The sequence below is a fragment of the Salvelinus sp. IW2-2015 genome, unplaced genomic scaffold (assembly GCF_002910315.2).
Source record: "Salvelinus sp. IW2-2015 unplaced genomic scaffold, ASM291031v2 Un_scaffold6845, whole genome shotgun sequence".
Classification (NCBI taxonomy): Eukaryota; Metazoa; Chordata; class Actinopteri; order Salmoniformes; family Salmonidae; genus Salvelinus; species Salvelinus sp. IW2-2015.
This window is the reverse complement of record NW_019948106.1, coordinates 1-17,637: the sequence shown is the minus strand read 5'-3', so window position 1 is coordinate 17,637 and position 17,637 is coordinate 1. Positions and strand designations below refer to the sequence as shown.

Genomic DNA, 17,637 nt, shown 5'->3' with positions numbered 1-17,637 from the left:
AGTCCACCACAGAGAACCAGACACATGATAGGGTCCCCAACAGAGGAGTCCACCACAAGAGGGTCCACCACAGAGGGGTCCCCAACAGAGGAGTCCACCACAGAGGGTCCCACCACAGAGGGTCCACCACAAGAGGGTCCCACACAAGAGGGTCCACCACAGAGGGGAGTTCCACCACAGAGGGGTCCCCACAGAGGGGTCCACCACAGAGGAGTTCCACAAGCCTCTTTAGAAAAGAGGGATGAGGATGGAGAGGGGCTCACTAGGATCAGCAGGCCGAGGACTGTGTGGAGGGGCATGCACGTGTTCTCTTCCTCACTCCGTTCATGTGTGTGTAGGGCGGTGAGTCATTGAAGGCTGGTCGCAGAGGACCTGGGCGACCGCCTCGGGCCGTTGGACGCCACCTGTCCTGAGGCACCTGAGTTCTGGTCCGAAGAGGGGCCAGGGGCCACTGGAGCATGCAGGCCTGGCTGGTGGCCCCGAGGCTGGGGAGCAGCAGGCCTGGCTGGTGGCCCCGAGGGCTGGGGAGCAGCAGGCCTGGCTGGTGGCCCGAGGGCTGGGGAGCAGCAGGCCTGGCTGGTGGCCCGAGGCGTGGGAGCAGCAGGCCTGGCTGGTGGCCCCGAGGGCTGGGGAGCAGCAGGCCAGGCTGGTGGCCCCGAGGGCTGGGGAGCAGGGCGACGAGGGAGCTTGGGGCTGAACATGCCCAGAGACGGGCTGAAGGGGGGTGGAGCCCAGCGTTAATTGACAGTCGGGGGCCGTGGAGGCTGGTGTCTGTTGGGAGGGGAGGAGGGGCTGGTTGGGCAGGCGGACCCGGACTGATGGGGGGGCAGGGGATGGGGGGCGTGAAGAGGCAGCTGGCCTAGAGGAACATTCTCATGTTCTCTACCTCCATGTCTAACTCCTCTGTGTCTGGAAGCTTGTTCTCTTCGCTGTAAAAGAAAACTCCCTCTGTGGTGGACCCCTCTGTGGTGGACCCCTCTGTGGTGGACTCCTCTGTGGTGGACCCCTCTACTTTTTCATTGTGTTATTGTATTGACATTTCTCTCAACTGCCTGATATAAACGCCCTCCTGCTGAGGCCTGCTGGGAGACCCTGGACCACAACCTGAACAACGGTGTTTTTTTACATATAGCCCAGCTACCTTTATATATAAAACGCAAGTCCGTTGTTCAGGAAGGTTTCTGGTTACCGGTACCAGTCAAAAGTTTGGACACACCTACTCATTCAAGGGTTTTTCTTTATTTTTTGTATTTTCTACATTGTAGAATAATAATGTAGACAGCAAAACTATGAAATAACACATCTGGAATCATGTAGTCACCAAAAAAGGGTTAAACAAATCCAAATATATTTGAGATTCTTCAAAGTAACCACCTTTTGCCTTGATGACAGCTTTGCACACTCTCGGCATTCTCTCAACCAGCTTCATGAGGAATGCTTTTCCAACAGTCTTGAAGGAGTTCCCACATATGCTGAGCACTTGTTGGCTGCTTTTCCTTCACTCTGCGGTCCATCTCATCCCAAACCATCTCAATTTGGTTGAGGTCGGGTGATTGTGGAGGCCAGGTCATCTGATGCAGCACTCCATCACTCTCCTTCTGGGTCAAATAGCCCTTTCACAGCCTGGAGGTGTGTTGGGTCATTGTCCTGTTGAAAAGCAAATGATAGTCCAACTAAGCACAAACCAGATGGGATGGTGTATCGCTGCAGAATGCTGTGGTAGCCATGCTGGTTAAGTGTGCCTTGAATTCTAAATAAATCAGTGTCACCAACAAAGCACCCCCTCACCATCACACCTCCTCCTCCATGCTTCACGGTGGGAACCACACATGCAGAGATCATCAGTTCACCTACTCTGCGTTCCACTGGTCTAATGTCCATTGGTCGTGTTTCTTGGCCCAAGCAAGTCTCCTCTTATTATTGGTGTCCTTTAGTAGTGGTTTCTTTGCAGCAAATTCTACCATGAAGGCCTGATTCACGCAGTCTCCTCTGAACAGTTGATGTTGAGATGTGTCTGTTACTTGAACTCTGTGAAGCATTTATTTGGGCTGCAATTTATGAGGCTGGTAACTCTAATGAACTTATCCTCTGTAGCAGAGGTAACTCTGGGTCTTCCTTTCCTGTGGTGGTCCTCATGAGAGCCAGTTTCATCATAGCGCTTGAGGGTTTTTGCAATTGCACTTGAAGAAATGTTCAACATTCTTGAGAATGTTCCTGGATTGACTGACCTTCATGTCTTAAAGTAATGTGGACTGTCGTTTCTCTTTCTTATTTGAGCTGTTCTTGCCATAATATGGACTTGGTCTTTTACCAAATAGGGCTATCTTCTGTATACCACCCCTACCTTGTCACAACACAACTGATTAGCTCAAACGCATTAAGAAGGAAAGAAATTCCATAAAATAACTTTTAACAAGGCACACCTGTTAATTGAAATGCATTCCAGGTGACTACCCTCATGAAGCTGGGTGAGAGAATGCAAAGCTGTCATCCAGGCAAAGGGTGGCTATTGAAGAATCTCAAATCTAAAAGATATTTTGAACTGTTTCTCTTTTTTTGGTTACTACTACTACTACTACTGATTCCATATGTGTTATTTTCAACATTTTAGATTTCTTCACTATTATTCTACAATGTAGAAAATAGTAAAAATAAAGAAAACCCTGAATGAGTAGATGTGTCTAAACTTGTGACTGGTACTGAGATGGTACACTATATATATTATATATATAATGGTTTTTATTAGTTTTCTAAATATTCCCAAATGGAGACAGCCTTTCAGAGTGATGGTTGGTTCACTGTGTAATAGTGGGGCATTATTATTATTGTGAGGTTTTATCTTCTGTCTGGAAGCAACGTCAACGGTCAAGCGCTGTCTGTGTCTGTGTTGTATATCAGTGGATGGACAGACATGATCCTCTCTGTTGCACCGTGGACAAGATGGTCACCACTGATGATGTTAGTTGTCTGGCGTAAACTACTTGTCTTCTCCCTTTTTCTTGTCTGTGATTGACAGGAAGCATTCTGACACTAGCGTAAACTACTTGTCTTCTCCCTTTGTCTTGTCTGTGGATTGACAGGAACCATCTGACACTAGCGTAAACTACTTGTCTTCTCCCTTTGTCTTGTCTGTGATTGACAGGAACCATTCTGACACTAGCGTAAACTGCTTGTCTTCTCCCTTTGTCTTGTCTGTGATTGACAGGAAGCATTCTGACATTTGCGTAAACTAAATGCTGTCTCCTAGACCTACAAAACATGAATATATTATGGCTCCATATCCTTAGTTCCTCTGACCGGATGTATGGCTCCATATTCTTAGTTTCCTCTGACCGGATGTATGGCTCCATATGCTTAGTTCCTTCTGACCGGATGTATGGCTCCATATGCTTAGTTCCTCTGACCAGATGTATGGCTCCAATGCTTAGTTCTCTGACCGGTGTATGGCTCCATATCCTTAGTTCCTTCTGACCGATGTATGGCTCCTAGTATCTCTCTATTCTTGACCGGATGTATGGCTCCATATGCTTAGTTCCTTCTGACCGTGTATGGCTCCATATGCTTAGTTCCTCTGACCAGATGTATGGCTCCATTGCTTAGTTCCTCTGACCGGATGTATGGCTCCATATGCTTAGTTCCTCTGACCAGATGTATGGCTCCATATGCTTAGTTCCTCTGACCGGATGTATGGCTCCATATGCTTAGTTCCTCTGACCGGATGTATGGCTCCATATGCTTAGTTCCTCTGACCAGATGTATGGCTCCATATGCTTAGTTCCTCTGACCAGATGTATGGCTCCATATGCTTAGTTTCTCTGACCAGATGTATGGCTCCATATGCTTAGTTCCTTGACCAGATGTATGGCTCCATATGCTTAGTTCCTCTGACCAGATGTATGGCTCCATATGCTTAGTTCCTCTGACCAGATGTATGGCTCATATGCTTAGTTCTCTCTGACCGATGTATGGCTCCATATTGCTAGTTCCTCTGACCGGATGTATGCTCCATATGCTAGTTCCTCTGACCGGATGTATGGCTCCATATGCTTAGTTCCTCTGACCGGATGTATGGCTCCATATGCTTAGTTCCTCTGACCGGATGTATGGCTCCATTATGCCTTAGTTCCTCTGACCGATGTATGGCTCCAAATCCTTGTTCCTCTGACCGGATGTATGGCTCCATATCCTTAGTTCCTCTGACCGGATGTATGGCTCTATATGCTTAGTTCCTCTGACCGGATGTATGGCTCCATATGCTTAGTTCTTCTGACCAGATGTATGGCTCCATATGCTTAGTTCCTCTGACCGGATGTATGGCTCCATGTGTCTGCATCCCAAATGGCAACCTATTTAGTGCACTACTTTTGGCCCGGGCCGTGGGTGTCACGGTTCAACCAGGGTCTAAAGTAGTGCACTAACTAGGGAATAGGGAGCCATTTGGTAGACGGTCTGTCTCCTCCACAGGTCATCTAGAGGGTTAGACATGTACACTGTCAGAGCACAAAGTGCTGCTCCATGAAGCACAGCGGACGGAGGGCCAGAACATGTCTCTCATGCAAACACAAAGGAAACGGACCTCGACAACAGAGTGGACCTTGTAAAGTCAAGCAGGTTTACTGCCCAAATGGCATCTTTTTACCTCTGTAGTACGTAGTGCACTACTTTCTGACCAAATGTTTTCCAATATGTAGGGAGTAGGGACAGACAGGAGTTGTCTCCAGTCCAGTAGGAGGGAGGGAGGGAGACATTGCTGTACACAGCAGGTATATATTTACACTGTAGTCTCTGCTCGAAGATTCAGAACATTTCTCCATTGCTCTTACAGTTGTTCACCACATGACCAACAGTATGTGGACACCTGCTCGTCAAACATCTCATTCCAAAATTATGGACTTTAATATGGAGTTGGTCCCCCCTTTGCTGCTATAACAGCCTCCACTCTTCTGGGAAGGCTTTCCACTAGATGTTGGAACATTGCTGTGGGGACTTGCTTCCATTCAGCCACAAGAGCATTAGTGAGGTCGGCACTAATGCTGTGCGATTAGACCTGGCTCACAGTCGGCGTTCCAATTCATCCCAAAGGTATTCGATGGGGTTGAGGTCAGGACTCTGTGCAGGCCGGTCAAGTTCTTCCACACCGATCTCAACAACTTTGTGCACGGGGGCATTGTCATGTTGAAACAGGAAAGGGCCTTCCCCAAACTGTTACCACAAAGTTGGAAGCACAGACTCATCTAGAATGTCGTTGTATGCTGTAGCATTTAGATTTCCCTTTACTGGAACTACGGGGCCCAAACCATGAAAAACAGCCCCAGACCGCTATTCCTCCTCCACCAAACTTTACAGTTGGCACTATGCATTCAGGCAGGTAGCGTTCTTCTGGCATCGGCCAAACCCAGATTTGTCTGTCGAACTGCCAGATGGTGAAGCGCGATTCAACACTCCAGACAACGTGTTTCCACTGCTCCAGAGTCCAATGGTGGCGAGCTTTACACCACTCCAGCCAACGCTTGGCATTGCGCATTGTGATATTAGGCTTGTATGCTGCTGCTCGGCCATGGAAACCCATTTCATGAAGCTCCCGACGGACAGTTCTTGTGCTGACGTTGCTTCCAGAGGAAGTTTGGAACTCGGTAGTGAGGGTTTTTAAACGCGCCACCTGCTTCAGCACTCGGCCGTCCCGTTCTGTGAGCTTGTGTGGCCTACCACTTGGCTGAGCCGTTGTTGCTCCTAGACGTTTCCACTTCACAATAACAGCCCTTACAGTTGACCGAGGCAGCTCCAGCAGGGAAGATATTTGACTAACTGACTTGTTAGAAAGGTGGCATCCTATGACGGTGCCACGTTGAAAGTCACTGAGCTCTTCAGTAAGGGCCATTCCACTGCCAATGTTTGTCTATGGAGATTACAGGGCTGTGTGGTCAATTTTTATACACGTCAGCAACGATGGTGGCTGAAATGAGCTGAATCCACTAATTTGAAGGGGTGTCCACATACTTTTGTATATTTTGTGTCGTTAGACCTCAGAACATGTTCACACACATCACCTGTTGGTGTCTTTGTGATGACTGTTTATGTTCTTCTCACGTATGGTTCTGTTACAGAAGCTGCTATTTAATTCTTTATTTTTCTTGTGGTTATAATATATCAATATAAAATGAATCTTCAGGTTGATTTTGTTTTACTCTTGTTCCCACTACAGTCTATTGTTCTTATGCCTGTTGTATTTCTCAATTCATTCATATGAAACATCATTGTTTTCTTTAACTCATAAAGATATGCTGTTTTGCCACATATTGTCCGAAGCCTTATATTTGTTTTCACCAATACATTGTTGTGTTTGCATTTCGTTTCTAGAGGTTTATGACGTATTCCCAACTGTTGTCTTCCTTAATGAAGGAAAGAGAAACTGACATATCTTACCCCCATTACTAGATCAAATAATGAGCTGCTACTGCCATATCTACCCCCATTACTAGATCAAATAATGAGCTGCTACTGCCATATCTACCCCATTACTGGATCAAATAATGAGCTGCTACTGCCATAATCTACCCCCATTACTAGATCAAATAATGAGCTGCTACTGCCATATCTACCCCCATTACTGATCAAATAATGAGCTGCTACTGCCATATCTACCCCATTACTAGATCAAATAATGAGCTGCTACTGCCATATCTACCCCCATTACTAGATCAAATAATGAGCTGCTACTGCCATATCTACCCCCATTACTAGATCAAATAATGAGCTGCTACTGCCATATCTACCCTCACTACTAGATAATAATGAGCTGCTACTGCCATATCTACCCCATTACTAGATCAAATAATAGCTGCTACTGCCATATCTACCCCCATTACTAGATCAAATAATGAGCTGCTACTGCCATATCTACCCCCTACTAGATCAAATAATGAGCTGCTACTGCCATATCTACCCCATTACTGAATCAAATAATGAGCTGCTACTGCCATATCTACCCCCACTACTAGATCAAATAATGAGCTGCTACTGCCATATCTACCCCCATTACTAGATCCAAATGAGCTGCTACTGCCATATCTACCCCCTTACTAGATCAAAAATGAGCTGCTACTGCCATATCTACCCCCATACTAGATCAAATAATGAGCTGTACTGCCATATCTTCCCCCTATTACTAGATCAAATAATGAGCTGCTACTGCCATATCTACCCCTACTACGGATCAAATAATGAGCTGCTACTGCCATATTCCCCCATTACTAGATCAAATAATGAGCTGCTACTGCCACATCTCCCCCACTACTAGATCAAATAATGAGCTGCTCTGCCATATCTACCCCCACTACTAGATCAAATAATGGGCTTTATGGTAGAGTGGCTAGACGGAAGCCACTCCTCAGTAAAAGGCACATGGCTTTCATCAAGCTGCCCACTCAAGTAAAAGCTTAAAACGGTAACCAGTGCCTGCAGCCTGGTTCAGGTTACCTACCTTTGCCTTGATGACAGCTTTGCACACTCTGGGCATTCTCTCAACCAGCTTCACCTGTTATGCATTTCCAACAGTCTTGAAGGCGTTCCACATATGCTGAGCACTTGTTGGCTGCTTCTCCTTCGCTCTGCGGTCCGACTCATCCCAAACCATCTCAATTGGGTGAGGCGGGGATTATGGAGGCCAAGTCATCTGATGCAGCACTCCATCACTCTCCTTGGTAAAATAGCGCCTTTCACAGCCTGGAGTGTTGTTAGGTCATTGTCCTGTTGAAAAACAAATGATAGTCTCACTTCGCCACCCCATCTGGTTTGGGCTTAGTGGGACATATCATATCACTAAGCCCAAACCAGATAGGATGGCGTATCGCTGCAGAATGCTGTTGTAGCCATGCTGGTGTGTGTGCCTTGAATTCTAAATAAATCACAGACGGTGTCACCAGCAAAGCATCCCCACACCATCACACCTCCTCTCCATGCTTCATAGGTGGGCAACACTCCTCCATGCTTCACGGTGAGAACAACACCTCCTCCATGCTTCACGGTGAGAACAACACCTCTCCTCCATGCTTTACGGTGGGAAACACATGCGTAGATCATCCGTTCACCTACTCTGCGTCTTACAAAGACACGGCGGTTGGAACCAAAAATCTCCAATTTGGGCTCCAGACCAAAGGACAATTTCCACAGGTCTAATGTCCATTGCTCTGTTTCTTGCCAAGCAAGTCTCTTTCTTAATGGTGTCTTTTAGTGTGGTTTCTTTGCAGCAATTGACCATGAAGGCCTGATTCACGCAGTCTCCTCTCAACAGTTGATGTTGAGATGTGTCTGTTACTTGAATCAGTGAAGCATTTATTTGGGCTGCAATTTATGAGCTGGTAACTCTAATGAACTTATCCTCTGAGCAGAGGTAACTCTGGGTCTTCTTTTCCTGTGGCGGTCCTCATGAGAGCCAGTTTCATCATAGCCTTGAGGGTTTTTGCACTGCACTTTCAAATTCTGAAATGTTCCGTATTGACTGACCTTCATGTCTTAAAAGTATGATGGACTGTTTTCTCTTTGCTTATTTGACTGTTCTTGCCATAATGGACTTGGTTTTTACCAAATAGGGCTATCTTCTGTATACCACCCCTACCTTGTCACACACAACTGATTGTTCAAACACATTAAGAAGGAAAGAAATTCCAAAAACAACTTAAGGCACAGCTGTTAATTGAAATGCATTCCAGGTGACTACCTACCGAAGCTTGTTGAGAGAATGCCAAGAGTGTGCAAAGCTGTCATCCAGGCAAAGGTTGGCTATTTGAAGAAAAGAAAATATAAAATACTTTTTGATTTGTCTCAAACTTTTTTTACTACATGATTCCATATATGTTATTTCATAGTTTTGATGTCTTCACTATTATTCTACAATTTTGAAATAGTTTAAAAAATATATATATATAAGAAAAACCCTTGAATTGAAGAGGTGTTTTAAAACTTTTGACCAGTAGTGTATATTGTAAGCAAAAGGATGTTCCCCGATGCTGGAAGGGGGGCCGAGTGGAAATAGTTTGGGAGCCCCTGCTGTACCTGATATGCTGAACTCAGTATGCCACTGTATACATGTTCTGAGACGATCCAGACATCGTCTCAGAGATACTGATGTGTGGTGCATTTGGTTCTGGAGGAAGAGCGCCCTCGTGTCGCTAAAGCTAGAATCGTTACTGTGCCTCAAAAACTACAACAACCGGCCAACAAGTCACATCCGGGCGCCAGTCAATGACGTCGGCGTTGACTTTTTGACGTCTGTTGATAAAATATCAAGATGTGCCCACAGGGACGTGATGAGGCTTTACATTGTTTCTGCAAGGATAAGGTAAAGGAAGTAGCTAAGCTAACAGTTTGACATGAATAAGCRGTTCACTTGGAGATGTGCTCTCAAAGAAGCTAGCTGCTGTTTTGAAACGTTTGATAATGTTGGTTTTAATTGGCCGTACAGCGCTAGCTAGCTACTTACATAAGTTAACTGTTTGTTTTGCACATTGCCAAGGAAGACACAGTAGACAACCGAAGATCACAAGTGCTGAGAACTAACGTTCGCTTGCTCTGCATGTCATATAGCAACGTTAACGTTACTGTTATGCTAACGTTAGCTCGCAAGTTACAGTACAGTAGCACCGAAGATACTGCTGGTAGAACTAACGTTCGCTTGCTCTGCATGTCATATAGCAACGTTAACGTTACTGTTATGCTAACGTTAGCTCGCAAGTTACAGTACAGTAGCACCGAAGATACTGCTGGTAGAACTAACGTTCGCTTGCCTCTGCATGTCATATAGCAACGTTAACGTACTGGTAGGTTATGCTAACGTTAGCTCGCAAGTTAGCAGTACAGTACGCACCGGAAGATACTGCTGGTAGAACTAACGTTCGCTTGCTCTGCATGTCAATATGCAACGTTAACGTTACTGTTATGCTAACGTTAGCTCGCAAGTTACAGTACAGTAGCACGAAGATACTGCTGGTAGAACTAACGTTCGCTTGCTCTGCATGTCATATAGCAACGTTAACGTTACTGTTATGCTAACGTAGCTCGCAAGTTACAGTACAGTAGCACCGAAGATACTGCCTGGTAGAACTTAACGTGTCATATAGCAACGTTAACGTTACTGTTATGCTAACGTTAGCTCGCAAGTTACAGTACAGTAGCACCGAAGATACTGCTGGTAGAACTAACGTTACTAGCTAGCTAGATAGCATCTTTCCTACGGTATGTATTGTACATTCAACCAAGCTGTATGTCTGATTTACAGTAAAACAATGTTTTATTCATATCTAACTATTGCACATGTAGGTGTTATATTTTGCCAATGCATCACGGTCCCAGTCTGATTATGGGAACATCTCTGTGTTGTGTTCCTGTTAATTCTCCTCTCTAAGGTGTCGCCGTGGTTTAGATAGAAGACCAGGAAAGGTACCGGAAGTGACGGTGCTTCTGTGTTGCCATGGCGTCTGAGCTGCAGGAGGCGATCTGCATGGCCAAGCAGGAGCGTCACAAGAACCTGTTCCTCAACTACAGGTGTGTGATTTATTAAGACATGTTACTATGTGTTAAGTTATATGTTCTTTATTCAACCTGTTCCTCAACTACAGGTGTGTGATTTATTAAGACATGTTACTCTGCGTTAAGTTATATGTTCTTTATTCAACCTGTTCCTCAACTACAGGTGTGTGATTTATTAAGACATGTTACTCTGCGTTAAGTTAAATGTTCTGGCCTTTATTCAACCTGTTCCTCAACTACAGGAACCTGAACATCTTTCCTGTCGATCTGCTGAAGGATGAAGGACTACAGTTCCTACAGAGGCTTTATATGAAGAGGAACTCTCTCACCACGCTGGTACGGACTGGTGGGGTCTCTGGTCCAGGCTGTTATGTAACACCTTGGACCAGAGATAGTTTAGATCCAGTATTTATGTGTGGTAACTCTCGTTCTGTAGCCTGGCTCTTAGTGATGTAGTCAGTCTTCTATCATCGGTTGCATTATGATCTGTGTTCTAAAAACATGCTTTCTCTCCTTTCTGCAGCCGGACAATCTAGCACAGAAGCTCCCCAACTTAATAGAGCTGTAAGTATAGAAGCTTCCCTACTTAATAGAGCTGTAAGTATAGAAGCTCCCCTACTTAATAGAGCTGTAAGTATAGAAGCTCCCCATCCCTACTTAATAGAGCTGTAAGTATAGAATCCCTACATTAATAGAGCTGTAGATATAGAAACTCCCCACTTAAAGAGCTGTAAAGTAAAAGCTCCCCTACTTATAGACATGAAGTATAGAAGCTCCCCTACTAATAGAGCTGTAAGTATAGAAGCTCCACTTAATAGAGCTGTAAGTATAAGAAGCAATAGACATAATAATCCTTATGAATAGAGCTCTAAATAGAGCGTGTAAGTATCGAAGCTCCCCTACTTAATAGAGCTGTAAGTATAGAAGCTCCCCAACTAATAGAGCTGTAAGTATGAAGCTCCCTACTTAATAGAGCTGTAAGTATCAGAATACTCCCAACCTTATAGAGCGTCCGTATAGAAACTCACCAGACTTAATAGAGCTGCTAAGATATAGTAAGCTATCCCTACCATTAATAGAGCTGTAAGTATAGAAGAACTCCCTACTTAATAGAGCTGTACGTATAAGAACTCCCTACTTAATAGAGATGTAAGATATGAAGCTCCCCAACTTAATAGAGCTGTAAGTTAAAGCATCCCCTACTTAAAGAGCTGAAGTATAGAGCTCCCCAACTTAATAGAGCTTAAGTATAGAGCTCCCCACGTAAGCTGTAAGTATAGGAACTCCCCTACTTAATAGAGCTGTAAGTATAGAAGTCCCCACTTATAGAAGCTCCCTACTAATAGAGGTGTAGTAGTAGAAAACTCCCTACTTAATAACTGTAAGTATAGAGCTCCCCTAACTTAATAGATGCGTAAAGATAGAAGCTCCCCAACTTTAATAGAGCTGTAAGTATAGAAGCCCCCTACTTAATAGAGCTGTAAGATAATGAGCTCCCCCTAATTAGCTGTAAGTATAGAGCTCCCCTACTTAAAGAGCTGTAAGTTAAGAAGCTCCCCACTTAATACGAGCTGTAAGTATAGAACTCCCAACTTAATAGAGCTGTAGTATAGAAACTCCCCACTAATAGAGCTGTAAGTATAGAAACTCCTACTTAAAGAGCTGTAGTGAGCTCCCCTAAGAGCGTAAGCATAGACTCCCCTCAAGACTGTGTAGCCTACGCTGTAAGTATATGAAAGTCTCCTACTTAATAGAGCTGTAAGTATAGAAGCTCCCTACTTAATAGAGCTGTAAGTAAGAAGCTCCCAACTTAATAGAGCGTAATATAGAAACCCCCAACTTAATAAGAGCTGTAAGTATAGTAAACTCCCCAACTTAATAAGAGCTAAGTATAGAAACTCCCCACTTAATAGACTGGAAGTTAGAAGCTCCCCTCCTAATAGAGCTGTAAGTATAGAAGCTCTCCTATTAATAGAGCTGTAAGTATAGAAAACTCCCCACTTAATAGAGCTAAGTATAAAACCCAACGTACTGTAAGTATAGAAGCTCTCCTATATTTAATAGAGCTGTAAGTATAGAAACTCCCAACTTATAGAGCTGTAAGTATAGAAACTCCCCAACTTAATAGAACTTAGTATTGAAACCCCAACAATAGAGCTGAAGTATAGAAGCTCTCCTATTTAATAGAGCTGTAAGTATAGAAACTCCCAACTAATAGAGCTTAAGTATAGAAGCTCCCCATCTTAATAGAGCTGTAGTATAGAAAAGCATTAGAAAAGCATATTTCTTACTAGTGGAAAGACATCGGGGCATGAATACATAGGACTGTTGGACAGCAGTTTTGATGCGTCCACTAGATGGCACTGCAGTCACATTGATTTTGGGAAAGTATAACCGTTGTGGTCTTTCACATGTTTGGTACTTTTGACTTGTTGACGCTTGTCAATCTTTTAAAGTGTCATTGGTCTTTGTCTCTTCAAGGTATCTGCATTCCAACAACATAACCGTGTTCCTGAAGGTGATGAATGATCTTCAGTCATTTAGAAGAGGCTGATACTACACTGGCTCAAAAAAATAAAGGGAACACTAAAATAACACATCCTAGATCTGAATGAATGAAATATTCTTATTAAATACTTTTTTCTTTACATAGTTGAATGTGCTGACAACAAAATCACCACAAAATTATCAATGGAAATCAAATTATCAACCCATGGAGGTCTGGATTGGAGTCACACTCAAAATTAAAGTGGAAAACCACACTACAGGCTGATCCAACTTTGATGTAATGTCCTTAAAACAAGTAAAATGAGGCTCATAGTGTGTGGGCTCCACATGCCTGTATGACCTCCCTACAACGCCTGGGCATGCTCCTGATGAGGTGGCGGATGGTCTCCTGAGGGATCTCCTCCCAGACCTGGACTAAAGCATCCGCCAACTCCTGGACAGTCTGTGGTGCAACGTGGCGTTGGTGGATGGAGCGAGACATGATGTCCAGATTGCTCAATTGGATTCAGGTCTGGGGAACGGGCGGGCCAGTCATAGCATCAATGCCTTCCTCTTGCAGGAACTGTGACACACTCCAGCCACATGAGGTCTAGCATTGTCTTGCATTAGGAGGAACCCAGGGCCAACCGCACCAGCATATGGTCTCACAAGGGGTCTGAGGATCTCATCTCGGTACCTAATGGCTCGCCGTACCTCTGGCGAGCACATGGAGGGCTGTGCGGCCCCGCAAAAAATGCCACCCACACCATGACTGACCCACCGCCAAACCGGTCATGCTGGAGATGTTGCAGGCAGCAGAACGTTCTCCACGGCGTCTCCAAGTACTCTGTCACATGTGCTCAGTTGTGAACCTGCTTTCATCTTGAAGAGCACGGCGCCCAGTGGCGAATTTGCCAATCTTGGTGTTCTCTGGCAAATGCCAAACGTCCTGCACGTGTTGGCTGTAAGCACAACCCCCACCTGTGGACGTGGCCCTCACACCCTCATGGAGTCTGTTTCTGACCTTTTGAGCACACATGCACTTTGTGGCCTGCTGGGGGTCATTTTGCAGGCTCTGGCAGTGCTCCTCCTGCCAAAGGCGGAGGTAGCGGTCCTGCTGCTGGGTTGTTGCCCTCCTACGGCCTCCTCACGTCTCCTGATGTACTGGCCTGTCTCCTGGTAGCGCCTCCATGCTCTGGACACTACGCTGACAGACACAGCAAACCTTCTTGCCACAGCTCGCATTGATGTGCCATCCTGGATGAGCTGCACTACCTGAGCACTTGTGTGGGTTGTAGACTCCGTCTCATGCTACCACTAGAGTGAAAGCACCGCCAGCATTCAAAGTGACCAAAACATCAGCCAGGAAGCATGAAACTGAGAAGTGGGTCTGTGGTCACCACCTGCAGAACCACTCCTTTATTGGGGGTGTCTTGCTAATTGCCTATAACTTCACCTTTTGTCTATTCCATTTGAACAACAGCATGTGAAATTATTGTCAATCAGTGTTGCTTCCTAAGTGGACAGTTTTGATTTCACAGAAGTGTGATTGACTTGGAGTTACTTTGTTGTGTTAAGTGTTCCCTTTATTTTTGAGCAGTGTATTATACTGAGTTACTTACATTCAACACCTTGGCAGTACTACACAGAGCCCATGACTACATGGAACTCTATTCCACATCAAGTAACTGATGCAGCAGTAGAATCATGTAAAAAAAATACACCTTAGTCCCGCTGGTTCAATGTGAAGCAACACAAACATAGGCACACACACACACAACACACACTATAACATCGCACTATACACACACACACACACACACACACATATAACATAGCCACTATACACACACAACACACTGATTTGTTTTGTTAGATATGTGCTAGTAGAGTAGTGGTCCAAGGAACACTAATTGCATGTAAATGTTAGTTAAAAATGATAAACTGCCTTAATTTTGCTGGACCAAGTAGCTGCTGCCTTGCAGGAACTAATGGGATCCATAATAAACCCCAGGAAGAGTAGCTGCTGCCTGGCAGGAACTAATGGGGATCCATAATAAAACCCAGGAAGAGTAGCTGCTGCCTTGCAGGAACTAAGGGATCCATAATAAACCCCAGGAAGAGTAGCTGCTGCCTTCGCGGGAACTAACGGGGACTCCTAATAAACCCAAGGAAGAGTACGCTTGCTCCTTGACAGGAACTAATGGGGATCCTAATAAAACCCCAGGAAGAGTAGCTGCTGCCTTGGCAGGAAACTAATGGGATCCATAATAAACCCCAGGAAGAGTAGCTGCTGCCTTGGCAGAACTAATGGGATCCATAATAAACCCCAGGAAGAGTAGCTTGCGCCTTGGCAGGAACTAATGGGGATCATAATAAACCCAAGGAAGAGTAGCTCTGCCTTGGCAGGAACTAATGGGGATCCATAATAAACCCCAGAAGAGTAGCTGCTGCCTTGCAGGAACTAATGGGACCTAATAAACCCAGGAAGAGTAGCTGCTGCCTTGCAGGAACTAATGGAGATCCATAATAAACCCCAGAAGAGTAGCTGCTGCCTTGGCAGGAATAATGGGGATCCATAACCAGGAAGATCGCTCTCTGCAGGACAATGGATCCATAATAAACCCAGGAAGAGTACTGCTGCCTTGCCAGGAACTAATGGGGATCCAATAAACCCCGGAAGAGTAGCTGCTGCCTTGGCAGGAACTAATGGAGTCCATAATAAACCCCAGGAAGAGTAGCTGCTGCCTTGGCAGGAACTAATGGGATCCATAATAAACCCAGAAGAGTAGCTGCTGCCTTGGCAGGAAACTAATGGGGATCCATATAAACCCCAGGAAGAGTAGCTGCTGCCTTGGCAGGAAATATGGGGATCCATAATAACCCCAGGAAGAGTAGCTGCTCCTTGGCAGGAACTAATGGGGATCCATAAATACCCCAGGAAGAGTAGCTGCTGCTTGGCAGGAACTAATGGGATCCATAATAAACCCAGGAAGAGTAGCTGCGCCTTGCAGAAACTAATGGGGATCCATAATAAACCCCAGGAAGAGTAGCTCTGCCTTGGCAGGACTAATGGGGATCCATATAACCCAGGAAGATAGCTGCTGCCTGGCAGGAACTGACACAGTAACACAAACAGTGTATTAAACCAAAATATCTGACTATAATGTTTCTGAGTAGCTGATAACCGGTTACCATTGAGGAGTTCTCGAACTTAAAGGTGGTTTACACTACATTATCTAATAGAGGTCTGGGCTCCTAGTAACCTCGTACGATCAGAATAGGTACCTGTCCTGTCCCAGCACTAGTAACTGTCCTGTCCTCAGCGTAGGTACCTCCTGTCTCCTTGAGGTCTCCATGTCTCTCCTATAGGTACGCTGTCTGTCTTCACGCGATAGTAACCGTGTCCCGTCCTCAGCGAATGGTAACCATGTCATTCCTCAGCTAAGGTAACCTGTCCTCAGCTAAGGTACCTGTTCCCTTCCTCATGCGATAGGTAACCTGTCCTGTCTCAGCATAGTAACCTTGTCCTGTCCTCAGCTATAGGTAACTGCTGCTCCATAAGTGTCTCAGCTATAGGTAACCTGTCCTGTCCCAGCGATAGTAATCTGCCTCGTAGACCTCTGTCCTCAGCGATAGTAACCTGTCCTGTCCTCAGCGATAGCAGCCTGTCCTGTCCTTCAGCGATAGGCAACCGTCTGTCCTCTAGCGATTAAAGGTAACCCTGTCCTGTCTTCAGCATGGTAACGCGCGTCAGCATGTAACCTTCTTCACTAGTACACTGTCCTGTTCACCTCAGCTATAGTAACCTGTCCTGTCCTCAGCTATAGTCACTGTCCTGCTCCTCGAGCCGTAGGTAACCTGACCCAGCTCGTTACCCTGTCTTCACGATAGGTAACCTGTACCGTCTCAGCGATAGACTGTGTTACGTTATGCTTCGACTATGACCTGTCCTGCTCAGTTAGGGTAACCTGTCCTGAGCATGAGTTACTGTCGTCCTAGCGATGTCCTGTCTCTCAGCGATAGTAACTGTCCTGTCCTCAGCATAGGTAACCTGTCCTGTCCCAGCGTAGAACCTTCTGTCCGTCCTATGAACCCTGTCCCAGCTATATGTAATGTCTGCCGTAGCTTCTGTCCTCCGCATAGGCTGCGGCCTCAGCTACCTAGCGTAGGAACCTGCCTTCCTAGCTATAGGTAACTTCGTCTCCATGGTAACCTGTTTCCTCAGCTATGTAACTGTTCCTGTCCTCAGCTATAGTAACATGTCCTGTCCCAGCGATAGGTAAACCTGTCCTGATCTTCAGCTAAGTAACCTGTTCCTGGCTCACTAGTCCTGAGCTATAGGTACCTGTCCGTCGCGAAGTTACCTGTCTGGTCTGCAGCGATAGGTAAACCTGTCCTGGTCCTCACGATAGTAACCGTCGTCCTCAACGATAGGAACTGTCCGTCCTCAGCGATAGGTAACCCTGTCCTGTCCTCAGCGATAGGTAACCTGTCCTGGTCCTCATAGGAACTGTCTCTCAGCTATAGGTAAACCATGTCCTGTCCTCGCTATAGGAACCTGTCCTGACTATAGGTTAACTGTCCTGTCCTCAGCGTAGGTTACCTGTCCTGTCCTCAGCCGAT

General features: G+C 45.5%; 1 protein-coding gene and 1 long non-coding RNA gene across 3 annotated transcripts; both read left to right on the top strand.

Moving 5' to 3' along the window:
* The first annotated feature begins 4,161 nt into the window (after window positions 1-4,161).
* On the top strand, window positions 4,162-6,294 carry LOC139027021 (uncharacterized). Its single transcript, XR_011479049.1, has 2 exons — window positions 4,162-4,323; window positions 4,648-6,294. It is a non-coding gene; the product is annotated as an uncharacterized lncRNA (long non-coding RNA).
* A 2,743-nt stretch (window positions 6,295-9,037) lies between these two features.
* Window positions 9,038-13,223, top strand: lrrc28 (leucine rich repeat containing 28). 2 transcript variants are annotated; one of them, XM_070442220.1, is made up of 5 exons: window positions 9,038-9,337; window positions 10,401-10,539; window positions 10,767-10,860; window positions 11,048-11,088; window positions 13,006-13,223. In XM_070442220.1, exons 2-5 carry the CDS (start codon window positions 10,466-10,468, stop codon window positions 13,076-13,078), a joined length of 282 nt encoding a protein of 93 aa, XP_070298321.1. In that variant the 5' UTR covers window positions 9,038-9,337; window positions 10,401-10,465; the 3' UTR covers window positions 13,079-13,223. The 2 variants fall into 2 exon arrangements, with proteins under 2 accessions (XP_070298321.1, XP_024000889.2); XM_024145121.2 differs by lacking the exon at window positions 9,038-9,337 and adding an exon at window positions 9,888-10,230.
* The last annotated feature ends 4,414 nt before the right edge of the window (window positions 13,224-17,637 follow it).

Bases quoted from the DNA above. Each gene is read 5' to 3' on its own strand.
- lrrc28 (XM_070442220.1), top strand. From the start codon at position 10,466: ATGGCGTCTGAGCTGCAGGAGGCGATCTGCATGGCCAAGCAGGAGCGT. The intron at 10,540-10,766 runs GTGTGTGATTTA...CCTCAACTACAG, and splicing joins AACCTGTTCCTCAACTACAG to GAACCTGAACATCTTTCCTG. The intron at 10,861-11,047 runs GTACGGACTGGT...TCCTTTCTGCAG, and splicing joins GGAACTCTCTCACCACGCTG to CCGGACAATCTAGCACAGAA.